Genomic DNA, 27,986 nt, shown 5'->3' with positions numbered 1-27,986 from the left:
GGAGAAAAGTCCTCACCCTCCATCCCAGGAATCTGTCCACTGAATATTCTCTACACCATCTCCACGACAGGTCTATCTTTCCTTAAGGAGACCAAAACTGCATGCAGTAATGCAGGCCCTGTAATATCGCAGACAGACTTCCTTAATCTTGTGCTACAGTGCCCCCTTGAAATAATGTTTCTTTTACCTGCCACTTGCCTGCATGTTTCTCACAGGAGGATCTCCAGAACCCTCCGAACATTGGCATTCGATGGTCGCGTGCCATTTAAACAATACTCTTATCTGACCTTCAATTAAGGAGAATAATCTTATATTTCCTTTCTCTATATTCATTCTGCCATAATTTCATCCATTCACTCAACCTCTAGGGCTTTTCCCTAGAGCTTGGAATTATTCAACATGGGAACATTGTCCACATTGACCACAACCACCCATTTACTTGAATCCTTTACCAATCCCATTCCGTCTTCTTCATCTTCTTATTAACCTCCTCCAGATTCCAACACTCACCTACACTCTTTTACTGTGGACAGTTAATCTAGCAACCTGCAAGTCTCTGGTACATGGAAGGAAACTGGAGCACATCGTCACGGGGAGGGTGGGAGCCGTGGACTGCACTCAAGATGGGGACTGAACCCGGGTCTCCGGAGTTGTGAACCAGACCATGCCATCATTCGTAGAAACAGTTGCACATCATAAGCCAGGGGAAACTGGCATCTTTCTGGATGGAAGAGGATTGTGACTATTTCCAGGTTGACGTTTGTCACTCCATGGCTTTGGTGGAGGACAAAACTGGTGACCTACAGGATAGCACCATTTGCTGTAATTCTCTCCTCTGGGAGCAGAAACCAGTAGATCAGGTATCATCAGCAGAAAGAGAATTAACTTTATGAGCTCTCTGCAAAAGGCTCTTTCACCTGAAAAGCTGCTTCCTCCTTCACAGATGCTGCTTGACCCACTGAGTGCTTCCAGAACGTTCTGCTTTTACACCAGATCTCCAGCGTCTGTGGTTGATTGACATCTGTTTCTAGAACATTGTCGATGAAATTGGTCTAAGTTGTCCTGAGAACTCCCATCAAAGGGCACTGACAGATTAACCACGTATTTAGCACGCATTGCATCAAGCTAAGTCCTCTCTTTCAGGCCAATACTGAGGTGCTAACCCCCACCCACTGATATCACACAGAATCTCTGAATGGCCAAAGCTCACACTCCCTACATCCTCACCTCCGCCACCTCATCCACTCATGTAGATCTACAGGAACATCCACTGGAGGGTTCTTACCTGAAGCCCTGGTCGTCCTGGAGGCCCGGGAGGTCCTGATGGACCAGGTATCCCTGAACCATAGCCATTGCCGGGAGCTCCCTTCTCTCCCTTCAGCCCTGTATTGCCTCGCTCTCCCTTCACCCCCTGTAAGAACTGTGGAAGGAAGAAAATGAAAAACCTTAAAATAAAGTGAGTCAGGTTGGATTAGGAACAAAAAAAATCAAATTAGACTATATGCTCGCAGCTGTTAGCGGTGAAAGCTGATTGGAGCATTAAGTCACATGACAGGCCTGTAACCACCCGATTCCCAGTGCTCCCCCTCCATTGGTACATACCAAGGTGTCACATCACCTTCCCGGGCCTATTAGCCTCCTTGTTACTCAAAAGAATCATTCCATCAAATAAGTGTTGTTGCATCCCTATGGCGTATCCCAGAGATTTTCCCCCATAGATCACAAAGTTATGTCTAGTGATTACTCCAGGGCTAGTGAAGGATTGGCAGCACTGATAGTCTAGATCAGGGGTAAATACATTCACTGGTAAATGCTCAACTTCAGAGACTTTATGGATATACCACAACTGTTATTGCAGCACTTTAATGAGGCAGATTTTCCAGACAATGAGGCACTATTTAACTAACACTCCAACAGATTCCTAGGTTCTTGGCCCAAAATGTCAACTGTTCATTCCCTTCTATAGATGCTGCCTGACTTGCTGAGTTCCTCCAGTAATCTGTGCGTGATGCCTCCATTAGCATTTTTCTAAAGAGGTTACGCGGTAATATCCAGGGAACTCAGTAAGTTTTATGGGAGAGCAGCAACAGGGTTCTGGTGAATATAAAGGGAATATGGGAACCAGGTGATAGGGATGGGGAGCAGAAGGACTGGGGCCCTTGTGAATGAAAGGCTAGAAATGGGATAGCAGATTATAAACAGTATACAGAAACTGCTAGAAAGATCATTGTGTAAACACCTCTACATAGAACAAAGATTAAAATGGCAACCCATTTTAATTCTACTTCCCGTTTTGATTCGGACACGTCAGTCCACGGCCTCCTCTACTGCCACGATAATGGCCACTCAGGTTGGAGTTGCAACACCTCACGGTCTGTCTGGGTAGCTTCCAACCAGATGGCATGAATGTCAATTTCTCCAGCTTCTGGTAATTTCTCCCCCCTCCCTCTTCTCTCTGTTTCCATTCCCCAGATTGGCTCCCCTCTTACCCTTCCCATCTCCTCACCTGCCCGTAAACTCTCTCGGTGCCCCTCCTCCTGCCCTTTTCCCCATAGTCTACTCTCCTCTCCTATCAGATTCCTTCTTCTTCAGCCCTTTACCTCTTCCACCTATCACCTCTCAGTTTCTTACTTCGTCCGCACTGCCTCACCCCCCTCACCTCGTCTCACCAATCAACTGCCAGATTGCATTCCTTCCCCTCCCCCCCACTTCCTTATTCTGGCTTCAACCCCTTTCCTTTCCAGGCCTGATGACGCGTCTCGGCTCAAAACATCAATTATTTATTTATTTCCATAGATGCTGCCTAACCTGCTGAGTTCCTTCACCGTTTTGTGTGTGTTGCGCGGAGTAAAGGGTTGGGTTACAATGGAGGCAGCTGGCCAACCGAGCACTGCAGCCACAGGGAGTCAGAGAATCAAGTCAGCAAGTTAAGAAATTTGCGGCACTTACCCTGCCTCCAGGGTGAACATCATACACATCGTATGGAATGATTCCTGAAGTAGAAGAGAACAGCAACCTGAGAACTGATTCGGGTACGAAGACCAAAATGGCTGAACTGTTGACCCAGGTCTCCTCAGGTGCAGCTGCCTTAGCGTGTTCCTGACTGTGGAGGGAGGCCGCGGTGACTCCGGCCCACTCACTGCACGCGGGCCCTTACACTTCTCGGGGAAGTGTTGTGGGGTTGCAGAGCCCAGAGGTACAATGGTCCCCGGTCTCTCCCATCCTTCCTAATGTTTGTCCGCCACTCCTTCATAATCAGTGCTTGAATCACCATCTACCAGAGGGAACAGATCATCTTCCCAAGTCCCTTCAATTGTGCCTCCCAAACTCGGGTAAATTTAAAGTTAAAAGGGCAAAATTAGCAGATGAATTGGAACTCCTCCCCCTCCCACTTAAAGTGTCACACCATCCTTACCTGGAAAATACCGTAAGCTCTAAAAGGGCAAGGAGTGGGGATAACACACTGTTATCACAGCAGGCTGGTTGTGGTTGCAAAGCTAACCAATCATGTTGCTCGTAGAGCTGCTGCATAACAGCTCCAGTGAGCCAGGCTCGATTCTGACCCACGGTATGTCTGTGCGGAGTTTGCAAGTTCAGCCTAAGACGTGTGGTGTGGTTAACCATTTGCTGAAGAGCTACTCCAAGTGCAGGGCGGTAGCTAAATCAGTTAATGGACAGTGTGAGAAATCGGACTGATCTGTGGGTCAGACCAGACTTCAGCACAGAAGGGCGGAATTACCTCCTGCTATGTTGAAGGCATGCAATCACTTCCTTTGTTACAAATGCCTAACTTAAGGACACACCATAGGTGCATTTGGGATGAATTTGCTGTTGCTTTAAGGCTGCAGGCATCTTCCGCTGGGTGGGAACGGGGTATTTCATAGTCAGAAGCACAGAAATGGGCCCTTCTGCCCAATTATCTCTGCCGACCACAGCCTTCTCCTAGCTAGTCCCAGTTGTCCACGTTCAGCTCATAACCTTCCAAGTCCCTCCCTTCCATGTACCTGTCCAAATGCGTCCCGTCCCCCCTCTCTACCCCACAGAGCCACAGGAACTGGGTGCTGGATTGAGGAGGGCAAGCCGGGACTGCCGGGCAGAAACTCTCGCTTGCTCACTAAGTCAGCGGGGTCGGCTGGACGCCTGCTTGCTCTCACATCACAGCTGTTTCTAACGCACAGACCAGGGTCTTGGGCCAAGACATTGAATGTTTGTTTCTCTCCATAGAAGCTGCCTTACTGCTGAGTTCCTTCAGCATTTTGTGTGTTACTCTGGATATCCAGAAACTCTTGTGCTCATGATTTCCCACACGCTGTTGATCATTTCCAAATTAATGGTCAGTTTGGATTATGAGCGAACCTAGGGGCTGCCTGCCCACCAGTATGTGTTAGGACTCTGGCTATTCCCCCGCATCTTTGTCCAAGCATTCCCTTCCCAAAGCAAACTTTGTGACTGTTCCCCCTGAATTCCTACTCCACTCACCGGGTGGGCCTGGATTTCCCGGCTGGCCCGCTTCCCCCTTGTCCCCTCGAGGTCCTGGATGACCGGGGCTGCCTCGCTCTCCTTTAGGACCTGAGTGAGGAGAGGGAGCTGGAGTTATTAGTGTTAAGAGCACAGATCTGCTTGGCACAACAGGTTGAGGCTTGAAACACTGCTCGAACTGAGGCTCATCATTTATCCCAGTAACATTACACCCACACTCTGCAGCTCATGGGAGTGTCCCATTGAGAGCACTGGCTCCTGAGGGGCATTTGGGAACGGGCCACAAATGCTGGCCTTACCATACAAGAATGGGAAAGTTAAACAATAACTTACTGAATCAATTAGAAACTTTTTTTTAAAAAAAGGTTTGCAGATTAGTGTGATTAAGCAAACCAAATGAATGGCAGTGAGTGGTCACTGAATTTGGTGACCAGGAGGAAGACCATTTACTTCTAATCAGTTTGGCGTCAATTATTGAGAAACATGGACACTACAAAATGTGAATTTAAAACCAAAAATGCCAAATAGACCCAGCAAATCAGGTAGTGGTTAAGACTGATGACACTTGATCATTTTACTTCCTAGCCCTCGTCCAGTGGAAAACCAGGGATTTCATGTAAGCACCATTAAGGTTAAGGGGAAGGACTGTCCTCAATTCCCTCCTTCCAGCAGAACTAAGGATCCCAGCGGGAGGCCTGTTTTTGGGGAATAAACCACAGACTGATTAGAAAAGAGCAGTAAGATCCCTGGGTGGGGTCTTTACCTGGTGACCCAAGAAGTCCTGGGTAGGAGCCAGCTCCGACACGAAACACCTTCAAAAACAACAGGTAAGACAAGTCAGACTCTGCAATGTACTGAAAGCCCACACCACTTCCCCAAGCTCACTGGTGGCACTCTTGTCTCTGAGAATGCAGTCAGTTCCTCTCTCCACCTATAGGTCTGAGCACTAAAATCTAGGCTGACCCTTCAAAGCCAAGGGCAAGGCTTAAACAGAGGGCAGCCCTGCTCACTCAACCACACAGTTGTAAGGAGCAGCTACCATTTCTCCCTGTGATAATGTCTGTTTGGGTCAGGCAAGCAAATGGTACAGCCTTCTCAACACGGCTGAGTGAAACCATGGCCTTGGTGGGCTGAGAGATGACTTGGAGATGTTTGACAAACTAGAAGGTGGTTCCTGCCGAAGAACCCATTGTCTGGGAAACAATTTTTAGCCAGGACACAGGGGAATACCCCTTTGACTTTATACTCTGGGATCTTCTGTGAGAATAGACAAAAGGCTTGCGTCAACACCGAATCACGAAGACAGGACCTTGAACCTGGAATGCTCCCAAGCCCCTGTCTATTCTCCAAATGATCTGATGGCACGACTGCAAAGAGCACGCTCCCTCACTGTTCCACTGGTAAATGAGCCGATGGTCTTTCTGCCTCAGAAACTAGTACTGGGCAATAGCTGTGACCTGAAGGTAGAAACATCATGGTGAGATAGACATTTTGTACCCTCAGACGCTAGTGCAATCCACTTACGTTGTTGTCGAAGGTTGGCGCTGGTAGACCGGGTGGTCCAGGAGGTCCCGGGGGTCCTGGAGGGCCTGGAATACTCTGATAATGAAGGAAAACGGGATCAGAGCGAAGCTGAGATCAAAGCAGAGGTTCTGTTAAATAAAGAAGTCTGGCGAAGACAAGACTCACCCGAAATCCATAACCACCGCTGAAGTCTCCCTGCTCACCCTTTTCCCCTTTCAGTCCATTTATCCCGGGACGACCCTGCCAGAAACAAAAGGGGGTTAGACCACGAGCAGAAACGAAGGGAGAGCCACCAACACTGATGGACAGTGGCAGAGGGCAAGGACCCCAGAGGGGAAAACTGGTTTCCTCAGGAGAGATGAACAGAATGCCTCAGAAGGCCCGGTGGTCTGGTTTAACCTCCCTCCGACATTGGAAAAGTGGATGAAGGCTTCTCTCCCTGAGTGCAGAATTCCGAGTGACCGGCCCAATGTAGTAAGCGGGTAAAACACCGCCAGGCAGGAATGGCACTGAGGCTAGGAGGGTGGCTCAACCCTAACCTCCACCTAAGATCAGATCTCAGTAAGGACTGGTGCCTTGAGAATCAGCCTTTAAAATAACATGGCTTCAAGGGAAACCACACTGTTCTTTGAGTGGAGAGTAGCTGAGATTTCTCAGAGCAGGTAGGATGGATTGAACTACTGATGAATTCTGGGCGTTGTCTATTGTTAGCATAATTTGGAACAAATCCAGGGCGATTGAAAATCCTGCTAAGAAATGCAGAGTTTCTGGACTGGGTTTGTGGGCCATGTTGCTGGGGTCCTGGTTAACCCAGTATGCAACAGCACTAGGAGTGGTGCTGTGTGAAGGAAGTTCAGGCAAATTAGTTCAAGGACTGTGTGTCTGTACATTATTTATGCTGGACATGAGACTGTGGGACCCCATTACTTGTTTATTCTGACAAATGTGAGCACCTGTTAAGTGACCAATTTTGTACAATGGTAAGAATGGTAAGAACTATCGACAGAACTCACCGGTCGTCCTGGCAAACCAATTTCACCTTTTCGACCAGGATACCCCGGGATGCCCTGCAAACAGACAGCATTGGAAATATAAGAAAGAGCTGCACTCCCTACCATTTAATAGGACTATGTCTTCTTTGTTGACACCTTCCTGCACTAATCCAATATCCCTCGATTCCCTGAATCCCCAGTGGATTAAATCATGAATTGGGGAGGTCAGCTGACAGCACCCATGGGTGCTGGGCTCCAATATCCATCCAATATTAACCAGCACCGAGTGTGATCCTGGGCTTTCAAGCTGAACTCCTGTTCGGTCATGAAGGTGTCAACAGGAACAAAGGCTGAACTCCCTTCTATCTACGATCACATGGAACGTACTGTTAACCGATATACACCATTAACTCCTAAAATCGCACACAGTTCTGAATCCCCCACTCTCAATAACCCAGATATTCACTGAAATGGAGTGACCATGACAGCAAGTCGGAGGCTGCTGACTCAGCTCCCAACTCCTCAGAACCTGTCCGCCATCTCCGAGGAGTGTGATGAACATAGCTTCAACAACACTGAAGAACTCCACGTCACAGCGGCGGCAAGCTTGATAGGGGCAGCCCATCCACAACTGTTCCTTCACACAGTGGTGGAAGCTTGTACCATCTACACTGCAGCAAGTTGCCCAGGTTCCTTAAACACCTTCCAAACAAGGACAGCAAAACCATGGGGTAACCCATCACCTGGAAGTTACCCTATCCCCATCCCTTCACTGTGGTTAGGTCAATGTCCTTCAACTCCCTCCCTAAAAGCATTGTGGGTCCTACCCACACTTCATGGGCGACAGCGGTTCAAGAAGGCAGTTCAGCAGCACCTTCTCATGACGCTAGCACAACATCATGGGCTGAAGGGTCTACACTTGGCTGCAATGTTCCATCTATCTCAAGGGCAATTAGGGATGAATAATTAAATGGCTTAGTCAGCGAGGCCCACAGCCCTTGAATGACCAAAGGCCACTCAAAGGGCCTTCAGCACTCATTGGCAAGTGTTGTGCTTGCCATTAAGTGGGACACAAACTCTGTATTCCAACTCTCTGTTCCAGAACAAGTTGTGCAGGTCCTGGGGAGGGGGTGAGGGAGTGGGTGCTGGACAGTGGAAACCTGTGTTTCTACATATTTGATCCAGCCGGCCGGTGGTGTAGTGGTATCCGCACCGGACTTTGAGGCGAATGGTCCTGGGTTCGAATCCGGCCGGCTCCTTTCCATCCGTGCTAGCAACTCAGCCTCGTAAAAAAAATACACAAATAGTGGCAAGGTTGCCACCCGATGTGTCACAAGACACAGACAGGAACAACAAATCATATTTGATGTGGCCTTCGGGTATTTTTTAAAAACTGGAATCCAGCCCTGACACCTAGCTTCCTATCAGACGGTGGGGTACACAGGGTGGCAGGAAGCCAGCGGGAGAGTAGGCAGAGTACCTGGTCCCTGAGAAGGGGTTCTATCCTTGGGTTAGGGGTGATCTGGGGTATAAACTCACTAACGAATAGAGGCTATTGGAGGATGGGATAATCTCTGGAGAGAAAATCTACTTCCTGATGGAGGACACTCTCTAAAACAGACTCAATGCTCAATAGCTAAACACTCCAGGGGGGTCGTCAGCACAGTTTGTTGTCTCTTGGGAGAAGGGCTGAGTATCGGGGAGGGCAGAGGCTTGGAGGATCAGGAGTTTAGTGTAGCAAGGGACACCCCCCCCCCCCCCATTTTTGGGGAGACAGAAACTGCTGCCAGGTAGACGGTGCAGTGACAAATTTTGTTGTGGCATAAATCCCAACGTAATGTTAATGATGCAACTTTACCTCTGGGCCCCTGGGTCCAGGATCGCCAGTTTCTCCCTGTGAAAGAAAAACATTTATAGACCTTTAGATACAAAGCTGTCCAACTGGGGAGGGCTGATTCTGTCACTCCCCCGGGAAGAAAGCCCCGGGCAGAATGATGGGGCAGGGGTTGGAGGTGGAGGGCAGCAAGGGTTGTTCTAAGGAAGATTACTTATGCTGGTGGCTGGAGTACAACTCTTACACGTCACCCCAAGGACAGTGGCAGCACAGTGGCACAGCTGGCAAAGCTGCCGCCTCGCAGATCCGGACACCCGCTGCCCGCGATCGCGAGGGTTTCTTATGGGCACGCCGTTTGCTCCTGCATTTTATAAACGTGTAGGTTGGAAGGGCGCTGTGACTCCCTGGTGTGGTAGACTCTGAGGCAAGCTGATGGAAATGTGGGGAGAATTAAGTGGAACTACTGTAACTGGGTGATTGATGGTTGGAATAGAATCAGTGGGCCAAAGGGCCTGTTTCCACACCCAGTGACTCTAAGCAGTGGACACCTTAAACTGTACAGTGGCTAAACAAACCTGAGCTGAACCATGCTCGGGAGCACTGAGTTCAATTCCATTGCGCAGGGTGCAACAAAGAAATTCAACTCTTTTCTCTTGAAGAGCCGAGGCATAAGCATGTCCTAACAGTCGTTTAAAATTATAAAGGATCTTGAGAGACCGGACAGATGGAAGAGCAAAAATAAAGACCCTCGAGGTAAAATACATGTTAAATACCAAACAGGGCACGGAGAAGGAGTTTGTTTATGTGAAGAGCAGTGAGAGTGTGGATCTCTGACAGTAACTGAGACAAAGTGATCTAGTGCTGGAAAAAAGCTGATGCATTCCCAAAGTAAAGCAGGATAAAAACTCAATGGAACATAATCGCTAATGAATAAGATGAAGGAAAATGGAAGAAGCTTTAAGCTGAGAACAAACCATGGACAGGTTGGCTCAAAAGGCCTGTTTCTATGCTATTTTACTCTTGGGCTCTAAGCACCACTGGTTGGGTCTGTTCAATCTTCACTCTGGAGAAACGGCAGCTGATCAGAGAAGCTTTCCACCATCTCAGAAAGATAAGCATGATTGGCTTTCCTGTCAGCTCAACTGACAGAAACTTAACCATCAGCCAATGAACTCACTTGCTCTGTCCCGTTCACTGTGATGTGGGGAGTTAGACTAGACACCCGGAGAGCATTCTCAGAAACATGAAGCTATTTGTGTCTGGGGGTCCATGTCTGAACCAGACCAAGAGCAGGCCTCAGATTTAACAGAGATTAATATTTCATTTATGTCCCACCTGGTTTGTTAATTCCCAGATTTTGTGCATGCTAGTGAAAGCCTTTAATTGCTGGTACTGCAATACATCAGTCAAATAGTGTGGTTATTTGTAACAACCATCAAGTACCGTTCCATCATTCTGTGTCCTGAACATGAACTAATGCCTCTCCTAGTTTCCAAATTAATTGCCTCACTCAGTCCTTTATGAAGACACTGTTCTCCAAGCTGTGGCTGTACCAGCTGCTGAAAGTACACAGTCAGTCACGATTGCCCTATCCCCTTGATGAACAGAGTGAGGCCTGAAACCTCAGCACCATGCCACCCCCTCACTGAAGCAGACAGCTGAGTGGGATGGGGAGATTCTGTACACCAGTCAAAGTAAACCATTCCAATTTCATTAATCGTGTGCCATCCAAGTACAATGAAACCACACAACAGGCTTTTCAGGTCAACACAAGTCTCTGCCTTGTTCTGACGTTTCCTTCATTAACCAGACGGTTACATAGGTTTTCAGCAAACAGGCTCCAACCCACTTTAATCATAAGAGTTGGAGCCAGAAATACAGAGTCCAACAGATAATCTTTGCCACTTTGTTCCCAATACTTCTCTATCGTGACTTCCTCGTATTACCTTCCTGTTCATTGGCTCCTATCCTTGAAGAAGGTGCTAAAATAGATTTAACAATTTTTTCTGAGATTCTTTTTCATGTTGCTTTGCTTTAGGAAAGGGAATGATAGCAAGCAAGAGAGATTCCTCTGTAATTCAGAGAAATTTAGTGTTGTTGTTTACTGACAATTGCACTGAATGGGGCCTAAGGATCAATGGAGCGGTCTCCGAACATGAGTGACCCCCACATTGGTAACCCAGGGAGTAGCCACACTATAACGATAAAGGCTGTGCTAGTGCATCAAGGAGGGTGAGAGTAGCTTGCTAGAGATCTTTAGCTATGAAGGGTGGACTTAAGGAAGATGATTCCGCAAATGAAAAGCTAAGATGGTCACTCAGGTTTGTTCAGCCACTGGTGAATTCGCTCATTTCTCCTGCCCTTTGGACGATGTGCAAAATGAGCACTTCAGCATTAGTTGAAGCAAGAGAGAATAGACAGCCCACTTTCTTCAGAGAAGCTGGGATAAACAGTAGAGATGTCAGTATGTAAGGGTGGAAAGGGACAACTGAATGGGTGAAATGAGGGAAGGTGATGACGTACTGAGGTAGAGCAGACACTCTAGCAAAGATGGGCCACTACACTGCTCCTGTGCACGGACACGGCTTCTCAATGTATCTGCCAACTCACCTTCAGGTGGAAAGGAAGTGCAAAGGAAGTGCGTTACCTTCAGAGCGCTTCTGTGGAGCTCAGTGATCTCGCCAGGCTCTCCTTTCTCACCCTGAAAAGGCAGAGCACTTCTTGTCAGGGTCCCAACTGGTCAGACGCTAAACACTTTGTAAACCCCATCCCACATTAAGCAACATACTTCGGCTCCTTTACCTCTCACGGGAGACTGAGTGCAGAGACTTGACTGCTTTAAACCATCCGAGGTACATTTACACTTTCATTAAACACCTCCCCCTTCTTTCTGAGTTGTCGACACACAGCGTTATTTCACCATAAGACATTGGTCATTTGCCCCATCGAGGCTGCTCTGCCAACTGAACATGACTGGGTTTTTTTCTCTCTCAACCTCTGGAGTTGAATTCCAGTATTCCAGTCATATTGGGCTTACAATTGAGCTTTAAAAAGTGCCTGCATTCTTCCAAGCTTCTATACTGTATCCTGGGACACACTGCCATCCCTGTAGGTCATTTGATCACAATCCCAGGCTCCCGATCCAATGACAGCACGGGAGCACCTTTACCACAAAGGCGGGGGAGGGGTGCAGTAGCGCAGCAAATAGAGTGGCTGCCCCACAGTGTCAACGATCCAGGTTCAATCCTAACCTCGCATGGAGTTTACACATTCTCCGTGACCGAGTGTGCTTCCTCTGCGCGCTCCAATTTCCTCCCTCATCCCAAAGGTGTGTGGGTTAGTGGGTTAATAGGTCACTGTAAATCACCCTTAGTGTGCAGGTGATTGGGAGTGTGGGGGGAACGAGGTGGGGTTAATGTAGAATGAGTTTTAATTGGTGGGTAGATGGTTGGCATGGACCTGCCTCCAAGCTGTGTCTCTCCATGACACTATCATCATCTCAGGAAAGGATTGCAAGGAATGTCGGGAGGCCAGATACAACCCAGGAACGAACAGAGAGGGAGACATCCCTCCAGTTATGTTCACTGCTCAGTAACAACAAAGAGCTGTGTCTTCGTTCCTCCCTCACTCACAGCCAGTTACTTTGGAATCAACTAACTCAACTCAGGCCTCTGGCCTGCACATTCAACACCACACAAAGCATCCGACACAGTAACTAAGGAGAAGATACTTCCCGGTGGCAGAGGGGGCAATAACCAGGTGGTGTAAATTTAAGATAATAAGGATTAAACCTAGGGAGAACAGAGTTATTTTCACTCATTGATTGACACCATGTGGGTACTTACCTTTGGCCCAACAGGACCCTGAAGACCTGCTTCACCACGGTCACCTTTTGGACCAATGGGACCCTGTGGAGCGGGAACATTGCAGTCACAACATTAAAAGTCAGGGGAACCACAAATATTTCGCTTGAGTACAAGTTAGAATTGCTTCTGGTGTCTTGAAATTCTCACTGATCACTTGTATTGAACTTTGTTAAGACAAATAACTGATGATCTCACACATACATGAAACGTAGAGAAGGAATTGGGCACCGTTTACATTCAACATGATCATGGCTGATCTGCCCAAGACCTTATCTTCTGCTCTAGACCAATGCCCAATTGTGTTCAATCCTTTAAACATCCATCTACCTCCACTTTAAATACTTGTAATGAATGGATCTCCATAAATTTGTAGGCCTTTTGTGAGAAGGTATATGAACGTACCTCAGTTTTGATTTAAGCTTATGAAACTAATGTTTGTCATTTTGTAATATTCTGTACTGCTGTTGCAAAAAGATGAATTTTCATTGCATTTACACCCTGGGTATGTGTGCGCACAACAATAAACTCGAACCTGTACTGGCAGGCAAGATATCCATGACCGATATCGGTTGATGAAACGCTGACCCCTTGTGTAGCATCGCCAATATCAGCCACAAACCAATGGGACACAGGTTTGCCATGGTGAGTGACATTTCGCATGGCACACCTCCTACTGCCAATTACTTGGGAAGTGTCCATGCAGAATATCACAGCCATCATGAGAGCTAGAACAACTCCATTACCTCGTACCATTTACAAAGAAAAAAAACGGTTCCTACCTCCCTTCCAGGCACATTGACCATCTAAGGAGAGAGAGAATTAATCACCACTTGTTAAACCATAATTTCAATTTTAATTTCAATGTAGGGAACCTCTGAGAATTCTCTACCGTTGCTGACCGCTGCCTGAATTATTTAATTTCTTGGTTTCAATCCCATGACCTCCATGAATTTGTCGGATCCTGCCAGACATGACGTTACTTTGCACTGGTTTCATCAATGATGATCACATCCTCTGGCCTCCCATTCCTCCCTTGCCTGCTTCCCCATTCCCTTCCCTGCCCATCCAAACCCCAGTAGACCATTCAGTTGAACCCTTGATAAACCATACCCTCGATCTGGTGGTGTGGGAGGTCAGAGGTTATTGGAGGAGCTTCAAAATCACATCGTGCAGCCCGATGGGGATCCAGGGTGTGGAATCCCTCAATATTTATCAGGGCCACAGCTGAGCCAACAAAACTGTTGGGAACTTGCAGGAGGCTGCCAGCCGGCCATTCGAAAAGAGGTGTAATTCTAAGGTGCACACCCTGTTCTAGATTCCCCTTACTGACCCCATTTAATCCATCAATTACCTCGTTCGAATCTATCAGGTCAAACCCTACTTTTATACACACAGGGGAAGACGAGCACGGTGTAAGAAACCGGTTTACTAACTCTGACCTTTTACCACTCTGGAAAACTGATGTTGAAAATAGAGTCTCGCTCCCTCTGTGTGTCTAAACTGAGCTTCACTCGAGTTTACTAAGTCAGTGCAATGGTGCAGCTGGTTGAGACCTTTGACCCGGACCCGGGTTCAATCCCGACCCTGGCTGCTGTCTGTGTGAAGTTTGCACAGTTTTCCCTGTGACTGTGTGGGTTTCCTCGTGGTGCTCTGGTCTCCGCCGCATCCCCAAAGACGGTACGTAGGTTAAATGGACGCTATGATGTGGTCAAAGATGCAGGTTAATTAGCCGTGTTGACATGAGTGGCAGAATGCGGGGAGGATCACAAAAATAAAAGTGGAATAGAAATGGCTGGTGGTGTAGTGACATCAGCACCAGACTTTGAGGTGGAATCTGGCTGGCTGCCCATCCGTGCTAGGTTGAGCCCGAGCTAGTAACTCGGCCTCATAAAAAACAGACAAAAATGCTACAGAAACAGCAAGGTTGCTGCCCGTGCCTCACAAGGCACTGAAAGGACCAACAACTAACAATTTGTAGGAGTAGTGCAAATGGATGGGGGGTCACTATGGGCTCAATGGGCTGAAGGGCCTGTTTCTCATCTTTTAACTCTCTATGTCTCATATGCAGCACAAGTTCCAGCCTCCTCTACTCAGCATTAGACTCTACAATACCAGATGATAAAATTTGTGATGAAGCACTTACGTTGTCAGCTCCGTACACATAGCCGGGAGGACCAGGTGGGCCAGGTAATCCCACGCCATCTCTGCCAGCCTCGCCCTACAAGACAGACAGACAGGAGCACATGAGCAGCCCGATGCCCGAGGATAATGTGGTATTTCACAAAATGGTGAATGGCCAGTGATCGCGCCTCTCTCCACCTTGGCGGAGCGCTGGTATCGTGATGAGTAATGTTGATGTAATGGTGAGGCTTTATAAAGCACCAGTGACGCCTCACTCGGAGTATTGTAAGCAGGTTTGGGCCCCTTATCTAAGAAAGGACATGCTGACATTGGAGAGGGTTCAGTGGAGGTTCATGAAAATGATTCCAGGATTGAAAGGCTTGTCACATGAAGAGCATTTGATGGCTCTGGACCTGTACTCACTGGAATTCAGAAGAATGAGGGGTGCCCTCATTGAAACCTATTGCATGGTGAAAGGCCTCAATAGGGTGGATGCGGAGAGCATGTTTCCTATAGCGTGGCAGTCCCAGACAAGAGCACACAACCTTAGAATCCAATCACACGCAAGAGAAAGTCTGCAGACGCTAGAAATCTGAGCAACACACACAAAATGCTGGAGGAACTCAGAAGGCCAGGCAGCATCGAGGAAGAGAGTACAGTCAATGCTTTGGGGGTCCTACCGAATGGTTTCGGCCTGAAACGTCACTGTTCTCTTTTCCTAGATACTGCCTGGCCTGCTGAGTTCCTCCAGCATTTTGTGTGTGCTGCTCGGACAACCTCAGAATACAGGGGTGTCCTTTTAGAATGGAGATGAGGAATTTGTTGGGTATAGTTAAGGCGGAGATTGATAGATTTTTGATTAGTCAGGGAATGAAGGGATACAGGGAGAAAGCAGGAGTTTGGGGCTGAGAGGGAAAATGGATCAGCCATGATGAAATGGCAGAGCAGACTCGATGGGCCAAATGGCCTAATTCTGCTCCTATATCTTATGGTCTTATCACAGTAACCAACCTCTGCTCATTGACAGCTGCTGTTACTGAATGTGAGCAAGTTCAGTGCTTGAACTGTGCCACTCTCCCAACACTCAAGTCATTCTAGAGGCTCGGCAGGCCAAAAGTATTGCTAAACTCCCTCACCCTGCAGTCTCAAAGAAGCAAATTGGAGAAATAAAAATTAAAATATGTAACTGCTTGAAATCCAAAATAAAAACAGAAAATGCTGGAGAGACTCAGTGGGTCAAACGGTGTCTGCATGAAGAGAAGCAGGATTAATGTCTCAAGTCAAAGACTCTTCATCAGAACTGGGACACATTTCAACAGTAGAGGAGGTGGGAGAGGGGTAGATAGAACAAACATCTTCGATAGGTTGAGATTAGATGGGCCCATGTTGTCCTGATGACTGGTCTCAGTCCATAATGTGAACTGTTTATTCTTCTAAACAGATGCTGCCTGACCCGCTGTCTTCCTCCAGCGATTTGTCTTTGCTGTTCTGGATTTGCAGCATCTGCAGATTCTCTTGGCTTCGTGTGACAAGTGGGCACAGATTATGCTTCTGTCTTTCCACAGATGGGGACTGATTCTGCTAAGTGTTTCAAGTACTTTTCATTTTCATTTCAGAAAATAATTAATTAGGATATCCTGGTCTTTAAAAATAAATTCTCTGAACAGTTTTCTTCATAGTTTTTGAAAAAAATATCCAGGACAGGGTGAAAGGGTGCATGATTGGGGGCGGCAGGAGGGAGTGTGGGGGATAATGTGCAGGAACACATCCAAACCCAAGTAGGTGACCATTACAAAGTACCAGCTAAAGATTTTCATGCATGTTGGCTCCTGAAAGCTTGCCATGGGAAATTGTATGGATTTTTAGCTCAAACTATTTGTATTAAACACTATGGAGGAGTATGTGGCCCATGTACTGGAAAGAGGAAATGCCAGTGAGGGTGTTCTGTTTGTTCACTTCAAGCATGATGAAAGGGTTATCTGTCTGATCCAGGATGCAAACACCCACACATCTCTGGGCTTATACGGTGGACTTGGAGCAGGGTTAGAGAGTTTGGAGCCATATCTAGGGCTGCTCTCCTTACAGGAATTCAGCATTTATGTAGGGTGCAGAAAAAAAAGAGGAACTGACAACCACAGATCACAGGTACAGCAAAGAAGAAGAGAAAACGGTTATTTTTACTTTCCCTGGAGAGTTGTTCTGATCTTGTATTCATGGTCTGATAGAAGCACACATCAACAGAAAGGCTGGGCTTGAAACCAGAAATTGAAATTAAAGATGTTTGCAGAAAGAAGAGAGGAGTGGGTCTAAACAGATGGATCTTTCAAAGAGTACAACAGGAGTGGTAGGTCAAGTGGACTCTGTTCGTGTTCTTCAGATCAATAATCCAGTCACAATCTGTGTCAGGTTCTGGGGCAGCCCGATGAAGAAGGGACAGGGAACAACACACCACCATGCAGACTGGGACTGATGCAAAAGATACTCATCTTATGGAAGGAAATCATCATGTTTGTAATCACCTTCTCATCACACAATAAACCTGTTGACCTTTCCAATGTGTTAGGTTGAAGATCTCACTTTCTATAAAGAAGTGAAACTGTGCTGTGGCTTGTGTTTAAATTTAAACAAATGACTGTAATTATTTGTGTCTAGTGTACACCACAAGCCAAATCATTGTAAAGTAACTGCTCGAGTTTCTGAGACAGGAAGCAATTTTGGTGGTTTGCTTTCATAGCTGCCTTGACTACACCAGTACTCCTCCTAATGGTGGACAGATGATGCAGCAGGAAGATCTGTCCCCTGAGGCTCGCAGCAGCCACTGTGCGAACTCGAGACAAGGTGGAAACTTCCTGCCGGGACAGTGTTCGGTTGACTGGCAGTGCAGATCAGCTGTTGTCTGTGCACTGTTCCGGGTCCGCAGAATGCGGATGCCCCCCTGCAGATCTACAAATGCCCCTGAAGCACAAAAGATTCTCCAGGTGCTGGAAACCCGAAGTAACACACACAAGGTGCCGGATCCGGGTGCTCAGCAGGTCAGGCAGCATCTATGGAGGGGAATAAACAGTCGATGCTTTGGACGGAGACCCCTCATCAGGACTGGAAAGGAAGGGGGAAGAAGCCAGAATAAGGTGGTGGGGGGAGGGGGTGGTGTACGAGCTGGTAGGTGATTGGTGAAGCCAGGTAGGTGGGTGCGGGATGGGGATGAGTGAGAAGCTGGGAGGAGATAGGCGGAAGAGGTAAATGGCTGAAGAAGGATTCTGTTTGAAGAGGAGAGTGGACCATGGAAGAAAAAGAAGAGGGGAGAGGAACCAGAGGGAGGTCAGTCAGAATGGGGAATGGAAAAAGAGAGAAGAGAGAGGGAGGAGAAATTACTGGAAGTTAGAGAAATCAAAGTATGTGCCTTAAGGTTGGAGGCTACCCAGATGGAGTATGGGGTGTTGCTCCTCTAATCTGAGAGTGGCCTCATCGTGGTAGTAGAGGAGGCCATGGACCGACATGTCAGAAAGGGAATGGAAAGTAGGATTAAAATAGTGGCCACTGGGTAGCCAGACAGAGCAAAGGTGCTTGACATGCATCCTAGCATTTCAGTGGAGTTTTTAAGGAAAGCAACACTGTCTGAGGTACAATGAGGCCTTTTTAAGGTGGCCTTTATTAGGGTGACAGGAATCTCTTGTGTGCCGCATACTTATTCTTCAACCAGCAACACTAAATCAATGGTTCCTTATCACATTGTTGTTTGTGGGACTGCACCAGGACTGTGAACAAACACTGGAGACACCTGAAATTGTGAATGAAAATTAGTGCTACTAATATTTTAACACCTGGACCCCTTGTCTGCTCAGTCCATTCTACATTGACAGCTGTGGAAAAAATATGCCGAGATCCTCACCTTCAAGCCTTTTTCTCCTTTAACACCCTTTGGACCCTGAGAGAGAGAACAAATTTGGTTAAAATAGATTAAACGTCATACCTGCCTCAGAGGATGAGCAGTCTCACTCTCACCACCAGGGGTCGAAGAGCAATCCCAGGCTGACTTTCCCCTGTGGTACCTAGAGACGGTCACAGGTGCTTCTCCAGCACCCTGCTGGCCCTCCCAGGTAGACGTAAAGGATGACATGCCGGAGGTGGGGTATTATCCCGGGAACCTTGACCAATATTGTCCCAAAACTAATAACACTAAAACAGGTGATTTGGTCATCAACATACTGCTGCTTTTTGAACTTTAATGGCCCCCATGCTTCCTTCATGGCACCCCAGGCACACTTTACTGGCTGTGAAGTGCTTGGGGCAACCTCTAACTCTCGAAGGTGCAACAGAAATGCAAATCTCGCTGATTGCCGATTACTCGTCAGTCTGTGTTTTTCTGTGGTGTGGAGACATACAGTACTGTCGATAGTCACAGCGTTGGTCAGGGGTTTGTAATAGAAGCATTTTGAATCAGATTCCCATCGCCGTCTATCAGTGAAACGTAACCCCAAGTAATGCCCTAAAAGTCTGTCTCTTCCTGATCACTCAAGAACATCCTCACCTCAAACGACCTTAAGAAGACAGTGATTAAGACATTATGCCCATAGTCCATCACAGAATACAACCTCCCTACAACTCAAAGTGCAACCTCCCTACAACTCAAAGTGCAACCTCCCTACAACTCAAAGTGCAACCTCCCTACAACTCAAAGTGCAATCAACCTCGACATTGAGTAAGCAAAGAGCACAGCCACACTGCAACACAAGTATGACCTCCCAGCAGCTCAGAGTACAACCTCTCTACACACAGTGTAAAACCACACGACAGCCAACCTCCACACGTAGTACACGCTCCCTACAACAGAGTACAACTTCCACCAGGGTACAACCACTCCTCAAACCAAACATTTTTCATCCAGAATCAACTGCAGATAAAAACTAGAAACTGCTGGATCATCCTACTCCCTGGAGCCTCGTGAGTCTTTTGAGATGTACTGCTGACAATTAAATGCTGACATTTAATGCCTAGTCCCACCACCGGTCCTCACCGAGCCACTTGAGGGGGCAAAACTCTGGAGTCACATGTACACGTGGCTGGGAGGAGAGCCAATAGGATTCCTTGCCCGAAGGGACTTCAGTACGTGACCCAGTTGACGTTTCAGTGTCAAACCTCGAGGCTACTTTTACACCAATATCAGCTTTGCATTTCTCCTCATTTTCTTTTAACTAAATTCACATTCGAGGGCTGCATCTGCTGGTTGGGATCACTGGATTTACCCAAAAATATAGCTATTGCACAGCCAAATACAACCTTTCTTTTACAGTTTTTTCCCTCCTGGTTTCAGTTTCCCAACACTTGCTGTGCTTTGACTTTCTGATTAATTTCTCACACTTTGGCATCTACCCATCATCTGTTTAATGAGATACCAACACGATAATGAGGAACTGCTGATTCCTTCTAGAGTCCAGTTACTAAAACAGTGAGGAAGAGTCTGTTGTTGCCCAGTAGATCTCTGGTGTGTATGCGTGTGTGTGTGTGTGAGAGAGAGAGAGAGAGAGAGAGAGAGAGAAAGAGAGAACTGTCAGCAAGCATACAAAGCATCAATCCTTTCAAAGTGCCGTCAAGTCCCCAGAAAGATTGTTGGGGAGATGTCCGTAGTCACGAAACTCATGAGATGTTTGGAGGGATACGCATTGTTTGGAGAGAAGAGGCAGGCTAAGGGAGATTTGGCTGAGTTCAACATTCTGAGGTGCTTTACCAGTAATGGGTGCTGGTAAGATGCCAGCAGTTTAAGATCACTCTCAACAGAGCTATGGGGCATTTTATATCACAATCTGGAGGCAGTGGAGAGAGATTCAAAAGGAGTTTTCTTACAAACACCGGAGGGTTGAGGAATCAACTGAGCAGTTCTATTAATGTCCTCCTTCTCTGTGGTGTGACTCAAATTGTCAGCAAAATAAAATTTAGAGAAGGATGTGGTTTCTAGCTGGTTTGGGTGGATGCATCCAGAATGAAGAAAGAATGCACAGGTTAATCACCTGGATCTCTGACCAGTGGCTTCACTGGAAGCAATAAGGCTGATGGGAAAGCTTATAACTCAGCCAGCATTGCCACACCACGATTGATGTTCAGAATCCTAACTGCATCAGTGCTTCAAAACAAGTGAAACCACAGCAACCATTAGCAGGAAGCAGTGTGAAGTCAACATCCGAGCTCAGAATGCTTCAGGAACTTGTAAAAGACATTTTCTTCCTTGGCTTTTGCAAGTCCCTTGTTTCCACAACTGGGACAGATTACGCCGACAGCTGGAACAGGTTGTCAGAGGAATGATGGTCAAGGACAGGACACTGCCAAGAAACTGCCACAGGAAGACGGTAGGCTTGATACACTTGTCTAGCCACAAAGAGCTCCCTTCAGCCAGCAAATACTCTGTCATCTCCACAGCACGTTGGACAAGGAGCTCCTCATAAAGGGGATTTGCTTCCTATTCATTTGCCCCTATGAGGTGTGTGCCTTTTGTTTTAATATTGTGCCCAGCCAGCACAGTGGCCCAACTTGTAGGGCCGCTGCCTCATCGCACAAGAGACCCGAGTCAGTCCTGACCTCCGGTGCCATCTGCAACCTACCCGGAGTTTGCACATTTTTCCCAGGTGCTCTGGTTGCCAGCCACATCCCAATGACAAGCAGTTCAATTGGCCACTGAAGGTTGTCCCTAGTGTCAGTGAGGACGCTGAAGAGAATGTGGGAGTATATTGTAAATGGGTGGCTGAGGGTTGGCATAGACTCAGTGGGCCAAACAGCCTGTATTTGTGCTATTTGTCTCCATATGTATGATCCATTATGATGCCAACACAAATTACTTATCTTTGTGAATAAAAACGGTTCACCAAACAATTTATCAAGGTGTTATCTTATAAAACAAATAGAAAATTGGTAAAATTTCACAAAAAAGCACAACAGAGCAAACAGTGGTCAGTCTAACAGTCTTCTACTTTGTTTATCACAGGTTGAATACCGCAGGTGTGCAACTTAATGCAGCTGATCACCGTGTAGTCAGCAGACACATGCAAAAATCCAGGCTGATTACTCCAGCTGAGTATAGAGGAGGTGCAGCCCTGTTAGAGGAACTGATCTTCTGAACAGACATTAATCTGCAGCCCCAATTTCCTTCACAGGTAAAAATCCAGTATCCTCATTCAGAGGCGAGCTGAGCTCCCTTCAATACCTTGGCTAAAATCTGTCCCTAAACCAGCAAAGCCAGCGAACGGACAACGCAGTTACTATTAAACACTGCTGCTTATGATCTTTGCTTTGCATGAAAATGAGTGTTTCATTGGCTATAAAGTGCTTGGCATTCAGAGTTTTGTACAAGTGCCATATTTTCCTGCGTTCACCTACTTGTGGAAGAAATGTAACAAATGCATTCTTCATGGTGGGTGACTTCAACCAGGCTAACTTCAAGAGCGTGCCACCAAGATACTTTCAAGATGTCTCCTGCCCCAACAGGGACCCAAACATCCTTGGCCATTGCAGAGAGTGATCGACCCCCCGCTCACACTCTGCTGTATCAGAACATCAGGCTGTGTTCCTTCTCCCTGTGTACAAACAGACACTAAACTGTGAGGGTACAGCACAGAAAATCATACAGAGCTGTTGTGAGGAAACAGAAAAGCTTCTAAGCACTGGTTCTGAGTCCGTTTACTGGTTCATAGACACGGACTCAGCAGCCAATCTAAATGAATATGTCACCACCGTCACATTCTTCATTAGCAAGTGTGTAGAGGACTGCGCCCCAAAGGGATCAATTGGGCAGAAGCTACAAAAGGTTAAAACTACGCACCACAGTGCTCAAGGACAGCTTCTATCCCGCTATCATAGGACCTTTGAATGGACCTCTTTTTAAGATAAAGATGAACTCTGATCTCACAACGTGGTCCTTGCACCTTATTGTCTACCTGCACTGTGCTTCCTCTGTAACTATGACATCATACTCTGCGTTCTGTTACTGGTTTCCTTTGTACTGCTTTATAACCATCTAACAATTACAGCACGGAAACAGGCCATCTCGGCCCTTCTAGTCCGTGCCGAACACTTACTCTCACTCTTTAATGTACTTGTATATAGAAATGATCTGTATGGATGGCTCACAAAAGAGTTTTCCACTGTATCTCAGTACATGTGACAATAATGAACTAATTGCCAATTCATCCGTTCAAGTCTCTTTCTTCCTGCTCAACGCGGATACATAGGCTGAGATTTAGCAGAAGTGAAGAATGCTTGCCATCTGAAACTGCCAAGAGTCCTCACCTGCCAAAAGAGGATCATTTTAAAAATTAATTATTCTTTAGATTCCCTATTTAATAACCTTTCAGAAATTGCTCTGCATCATAAGACCATAGGACATTGGATCAGAATTAGGCCATTCAGCCCATCGAGACCGCCATTCCATTATGACTGATTCTGTATCCCACTCAACCTCAAACACCTGCCCTCTCACCATATCCTTTGATGCCCTGACCGATCAGGAAACTATCAGCTTCCGCCTTAAATATACCCACAGACTTGGCCTCCACCGCAGTCTGTGACAGATTCACCACTCTCTGGCTAAAAGATTTCCTCCTTACCTCCATTCTAAAAGGTCGCCCCTCAATTCTGAGGCTGTACCCTCTAGTTCTGGATACCCCCACCATAGGAAACATCCTCCCCACATCCACCCTATCTCGTCCTTTCAACACTCATAGGTTTCTATGAGATCCCCCCGCATTCTTCTAAATTCCAGTGTGTACAGGCCCAAAGATACCAAAAGCTTCGCATATGTTAACCCCTTCATTACCAGAATCATCCTTCTGAACCTCCTCTGGACTCTCTTTCTGAGATGTGAGGCCCAAAACTATTGACAATCTAGTGTCTTATAAAGATCCAGCATTATTACTTCACTTTTATATTCTATTCCCCTTGAAATAAATGCCAACATTGCATTTGCCTTCTTTACCACAGACTCAACCTGTAAATTAACCTTCTGGGAAGTTTGCACCAGGACTCCCAAGTCCCTCTGCACCTCTGATGTTGGAACTTTCTCCCCATTTAGATAATAGACAACACTATTGTTCCTTTTAACAAAATACACTATCATACATTTCCCAACACTGTATTCCATCTGCCACTTTTTTGCCCATTCTTCCAATTTGTCCGAGTCCTGCTGCAATCGCATTGCTTCTGCAGCACTACCTACCCCTCCACCTGTCTTCATATCATCCACAAAGCCATCAGTTCCATTATCCAAATCACAGACAAACAATATGAAAAGTAGCGCTCCAGTACTGACCCCTGAGGAACTCCACTAGTCACTGGCAGCCAAACAGAAAAGGCCACTATCAATCTCAGATGGACAAGGCCCTTCCCCAGTCGGTCCCACCTATGAATTCCATTTGATTCTGATTCTGATTCATTTACTTGTACATCGAAGTCTGCGGAGACCACTTGTGTTGACAACCAGCACAGCTTAAGGATGTATCGAGGCAGCCCACAAGTGTCACTACACATTCTGGTGCCAGCAGAACACAAACAACAACAACAACAACAACAACAACAACAGAAACAAAACAAACAACAGGAAAGTAGTCTCCTTTTTTTCCCTCCCACCCACTCACTCACACAGACAGGGCCTCCGACCCTAGAACGGGTCAGCTCTGGCTCTCCAACCTCTAGCCCCTGTTCTGGACTTGCAGATATACAAACTTTGGGCTTCCAACCTCCAGACACTCTGACTCTGACCATAGGGCCTCGACCCCCAGACTTGCCGATTTGGGTTCTTCACCTTCAGTCTCTGATTTTTGGTCTCAACCCTAGGTCATGGGGCTTTGAACTCTGGAGTCGTACAGTCCTCTGACCCCGAGATTTACTGAGCAGGAGGACGCTCGATGACCAGGTAAGGTTACCAGCCTTCGTCCTTGGGGCCTGCTGACCTTGGTCATTGACCATGGGGATTGCGGGTTTATATTTCCCGTGTCTTCCACAGAGATCACTGGCGTTGAGAAGGATTCAGACGGTTCTGTGATTGTTTTTAGCACGACTTACTCACCTGAGGACCTGGTAATCCTTTCAGGCCAGTTCCCCCTGGATATCCCTGGACCCCTGGAACTCCCTGAGGAAAACAAAAGGTAAATTTAAACGATGAATTTAGACTGCTGTTAACAAGGGTAAGTCACAAACTTCACCATTTTCAGTGTCAGCTACTGGTGCCCGATTGGTTAAAAATTTTATCACCGAGTTAGAACATTGTGGGTTCAAGTCCCGCACCAGATACTAAGCAGCGAAACCAAACAAGCCTTAATGCTATACCAGGTGTATGCTACACCACTGTTAGTTTCACCTTATGGATGAGACTTTAGACAGAAAAATAATTCTTTGCGTTACTATTCTGAAAGAAATCAGTGGAATTCTACACAGTGTGCCAGTTAATATTAATCAACTAGCTAAAAATGGCCTTTATCAGATTTCTGCTTGTGGGATCTCACAGCAGGTAATCTATCTGACATGCTTCCTGCCTCAAACAAGAGGGAATTCTTGATTGGCTGTGGCTTGGTTTAAAGCACCAGAACACTGACAAGACCTTACTTTCTCTCCACCCAGTTCTTAACAGCTCAGCTGAAAAAATATAATGCTATTCCAATCCCTTTTGATTATAAGGTTTATCATTTTCCCCACATCTCGATATTTAAGGGAAACTGTAGGTGGACTTCCTGCTTGCTTTGCAAAGCTTTTAATTAAAATGGTGTGTGAATGTGTATATAGTCTCATACTGGTTATGAACTATTATTGTTTTCCTACCTCAGCCTTGTGGTAATGAGAGTGAATAAACACCATTTATAAAGTCGCTGAGTTTTAGGACAAACACTCAAATGCAAACCTCCCCTGGAACTAACTTGACTCTGCCGGCAGAGTTAAAAATCTAAAGAGTTAATACCGTGATATGTTAATAAAAGTTAATATAAAGACTTATGGAGGCAAGTTGCGTGGTCAGTAGAGAGATCCTGGTTCAATCGTGCTTTCCAGTGGTGTCTGTGAGGAGTCCGCACGTCCTGCCTGGGTGCTCCAGTTCCACAGAATCATTGCACTGTACTGCATAGAATCAGGCCTTTTCGGTGCACCTCATCCATTCCGACTGTGATGCCTTTCTATATTAGGCCCAAATCCCTCTATGCCTTTCCTATCCTAATATCAGTCTTTACCACCTCCTCTGACAGCTGATTCCAGATATCCACCACACCTTGTGTGGAAAACCTACCCCTCAGATCTCCTTTAAATTTCTACCCTCTCACCTTAAGCCTGTGTCCTCTAGTTCTCGATACCCTACCTGTGGTGAACTACATATACCTGTCTGGACACGCTCCCCCCCCGCTGACTGCTCCTGTGGCTCCTACCACGGACCCCGGTATAAAGGTGATTGGAGGCACAGCCCCGGCCTCAGTCTCCAGGATGTTGTGTGGTGGTCACTTGCTGCTTGTACTTTCTTCCAGCCAACAAAAGCCTATATCTCGCCTCACGTCTCCGAGAGTTATTGATGGTGCATCACTACCCCAGGAAAAAAACAGATTCTTACTATTTCTCTTATTCATCTCTTAAGAGTGCGGATGAACAAAGGGACCTTGGGGTTCAAATCCATACATCCCTCAAGGTCGCTGCACAGGTTGATAGGGTAGTTAAGAAGGCCTATGGGATGCTAGGCTTCATTAACAGGGGGATTGAGTTCAAGAGTAGAGAGGTCATGTTGCAACTCTACAAATCTCCGGTGAGACCGCTCTTAGAATATTGTGTTCAATTCTGGTCACCTCATTATAGGAAGGACGTGAAAGCTATGGAGAGGGTGCAGAGGAGATTTACCAGGATGTTGCCTGGTTTGGAGAACAAGTCATATGAAGCACGATTAGCAGAGCTGGGACTTTTCTCTTTGGAGCGTAGAAGAATGAGAGAAAACTTGATAGAGGTCTACAAGATTATGAGAGGCATAGATAGGGTGGATAGTCAGTACCTGTTTCCCAGGGCACCAATAGCAAACGCCAGAGGGCATAGGTACAAAATTAAGGGAGGGAAGTTTAGGGGAGACATCAGGGGTAAGTTTTTTACACAGAGGGTTGTGAGTGCCTGGAATGACTTGCCAGGGATGGTGGTGGAGGCTAAAACATTAAGGATATTTAAGAGCCTCTTGGACAGGTACATGGATGAAAGAAAAATGGAGGGTTATGGGGTAGTGTGGGTTTAGTACTTTTTTTTAAGGATTATATGGGTCAGCACAACAAGGAGGGCTGAAGGGCCTGTACTGTGCTGTAGTGTTCTATGGTTCTATGGTTATGTATACCAGACATCCTAATCCCAAAGGTGGGTTAATTAGCCACTCTAAATTGGTGAATGGTTGAGTCCGTGGGGAATTAGTGGGAATGTGAGGAGAATAAAATGGGATTAGTGTAAATGGGTGACTGACTTCTGGCAGGATTTCAATAGGACTGTTTACATGCTATATATATCTGTCTCTTTGCCATCAGAAAAGGCAACTTAAAATCAGCCACTGTGGTGAACTTTCTTACCTTGTTTCCCTGTATCTATCGCTCAGACACTAAAGCTCTGTATAATATTTTTGTTTGCTCACTGATGTAGACTCAGCGTTGACATTTACTGTCCATACCTAATTGCCTCTGAACTGAGAAACCAGTTCATCGTCTATCGCTTGGATCTGAAGTCTCCTGTAACCTACACAGGGTAAAGATAGCGGATTTGCTTCCCTGAAGAGCAATTTAAGCAAACAATGCAGAAACCCCATGAGGATCATCACTGAGACTAACAAGCTTTTATTCTGGATTCATTTAATTACTTGTGTTTACTTCCATCAGGTCCAAATCTAAACTGTCAGAACTCAAACCCACATTGCCAGATGAATGGTCTGGTTCTCTAGAAAACTAATCCAGCAACAGAATCTCTGTGCCAGTATCTAATGCAGAAATAGTTCACAGCATGCAAACAGACCCTTTGAGCCTGTAGTGCCATTGATCAGAGCAGGGGCTCCCAAACATTAAGCAAGGGGTCCATGGACCCCAGGTTGGGAACCCCTGGATTAGAGCCTGGCTGATGTGTGTTTCTATCATCTCTACCTGCTCTTCTTTTATCCCCATAACTTCAAAGATCTACCAGATAAAGATCAAATGACCC

General features: G+C 46.5%; 1 protein-coding gene across 5 annotated transcripts in view; it reads right to left on the bottom strand.

Annotated features, from left to right (window-relative positions):
* col18a1a (collagen type XVIII alpha 1 chain a) overlaps positions 1-27,986 on the bottom strand; it is a 268,123-nt gene that overhangs the window by 15,203 nt on the left and 224,934 nt on the right. For all 5 annotated transcript variants that reach the window (XM_073046613.1, XM_073046610.1, XM_073046611.1 and 2 more), the window contains 14 exons: positions 24,865-24,927; positions 18,706-18,741; positions 14,839-14,913; positions 13,475-13,498; positions 12,675-12,737; positions 11,477-11,530; positions 8,854-8,889; positions 7,017-7,070; positions 6,169-6,243; positions 6,004-6,078; positions 5,243-5,291; positions 4,480-4,569; positions 2,950-2,993; positions 1,286-1,420 (listed from right to left, as the gene is read on the bottom strand). In XM_073046613.1, the coding sequence (XP_072902714.1) occupies positions 1,286-1,420; positions 2,950-2,993; positions 4,480-4,569; positions 5,243-5,291; positions 6,004-6,078; positions 6,169-6,243; positions 7,017-7,070; positions 8,854-8,889; positions 11,477-11,530; positions 12,675-12,737; positions 13,475-13,498; positions 14,839-14,913; positions 18,706-18,741; positions 24,865-24,927 (873 nt within the window). The remainder of the gene's footprint in view (positions 1-1,285; positions 1,421-2,949; positions 2,994-4,479; positions 4,570-5,242; positions 5,292-6,003; positions 6,079-6,168; positions 6,244-7,016; positions 7,071-8,853; positions 8,890-11,476; positions 11,531-12,674; positions 12,738-13,474; positions 13,499-14,838; positions 14,914-18,705; positions 18,742-24,864; positions 24,928-27,986) is intronic.

Source organism: Hemitrygon akajei, chromosome 5 (genome assembly GCF_048418815.1).
Source record: "Hemitrygon akajei chromosome 5, sHemAka1.3, whole genome shotgun sequence".
Classification (NCBI taxonomy): domain Eukaryota; kingdom Metazoa; phylum Chordata; class Chondrichthyes; order Myliobatiformes; family Dasyatidae; genus Hemitrygon; species Hemitrygon akajei.
Note: the sequence above shows the minus strand (reverse complement) of the source record. Positions and strands in the feature narration are given on the sequence as shown.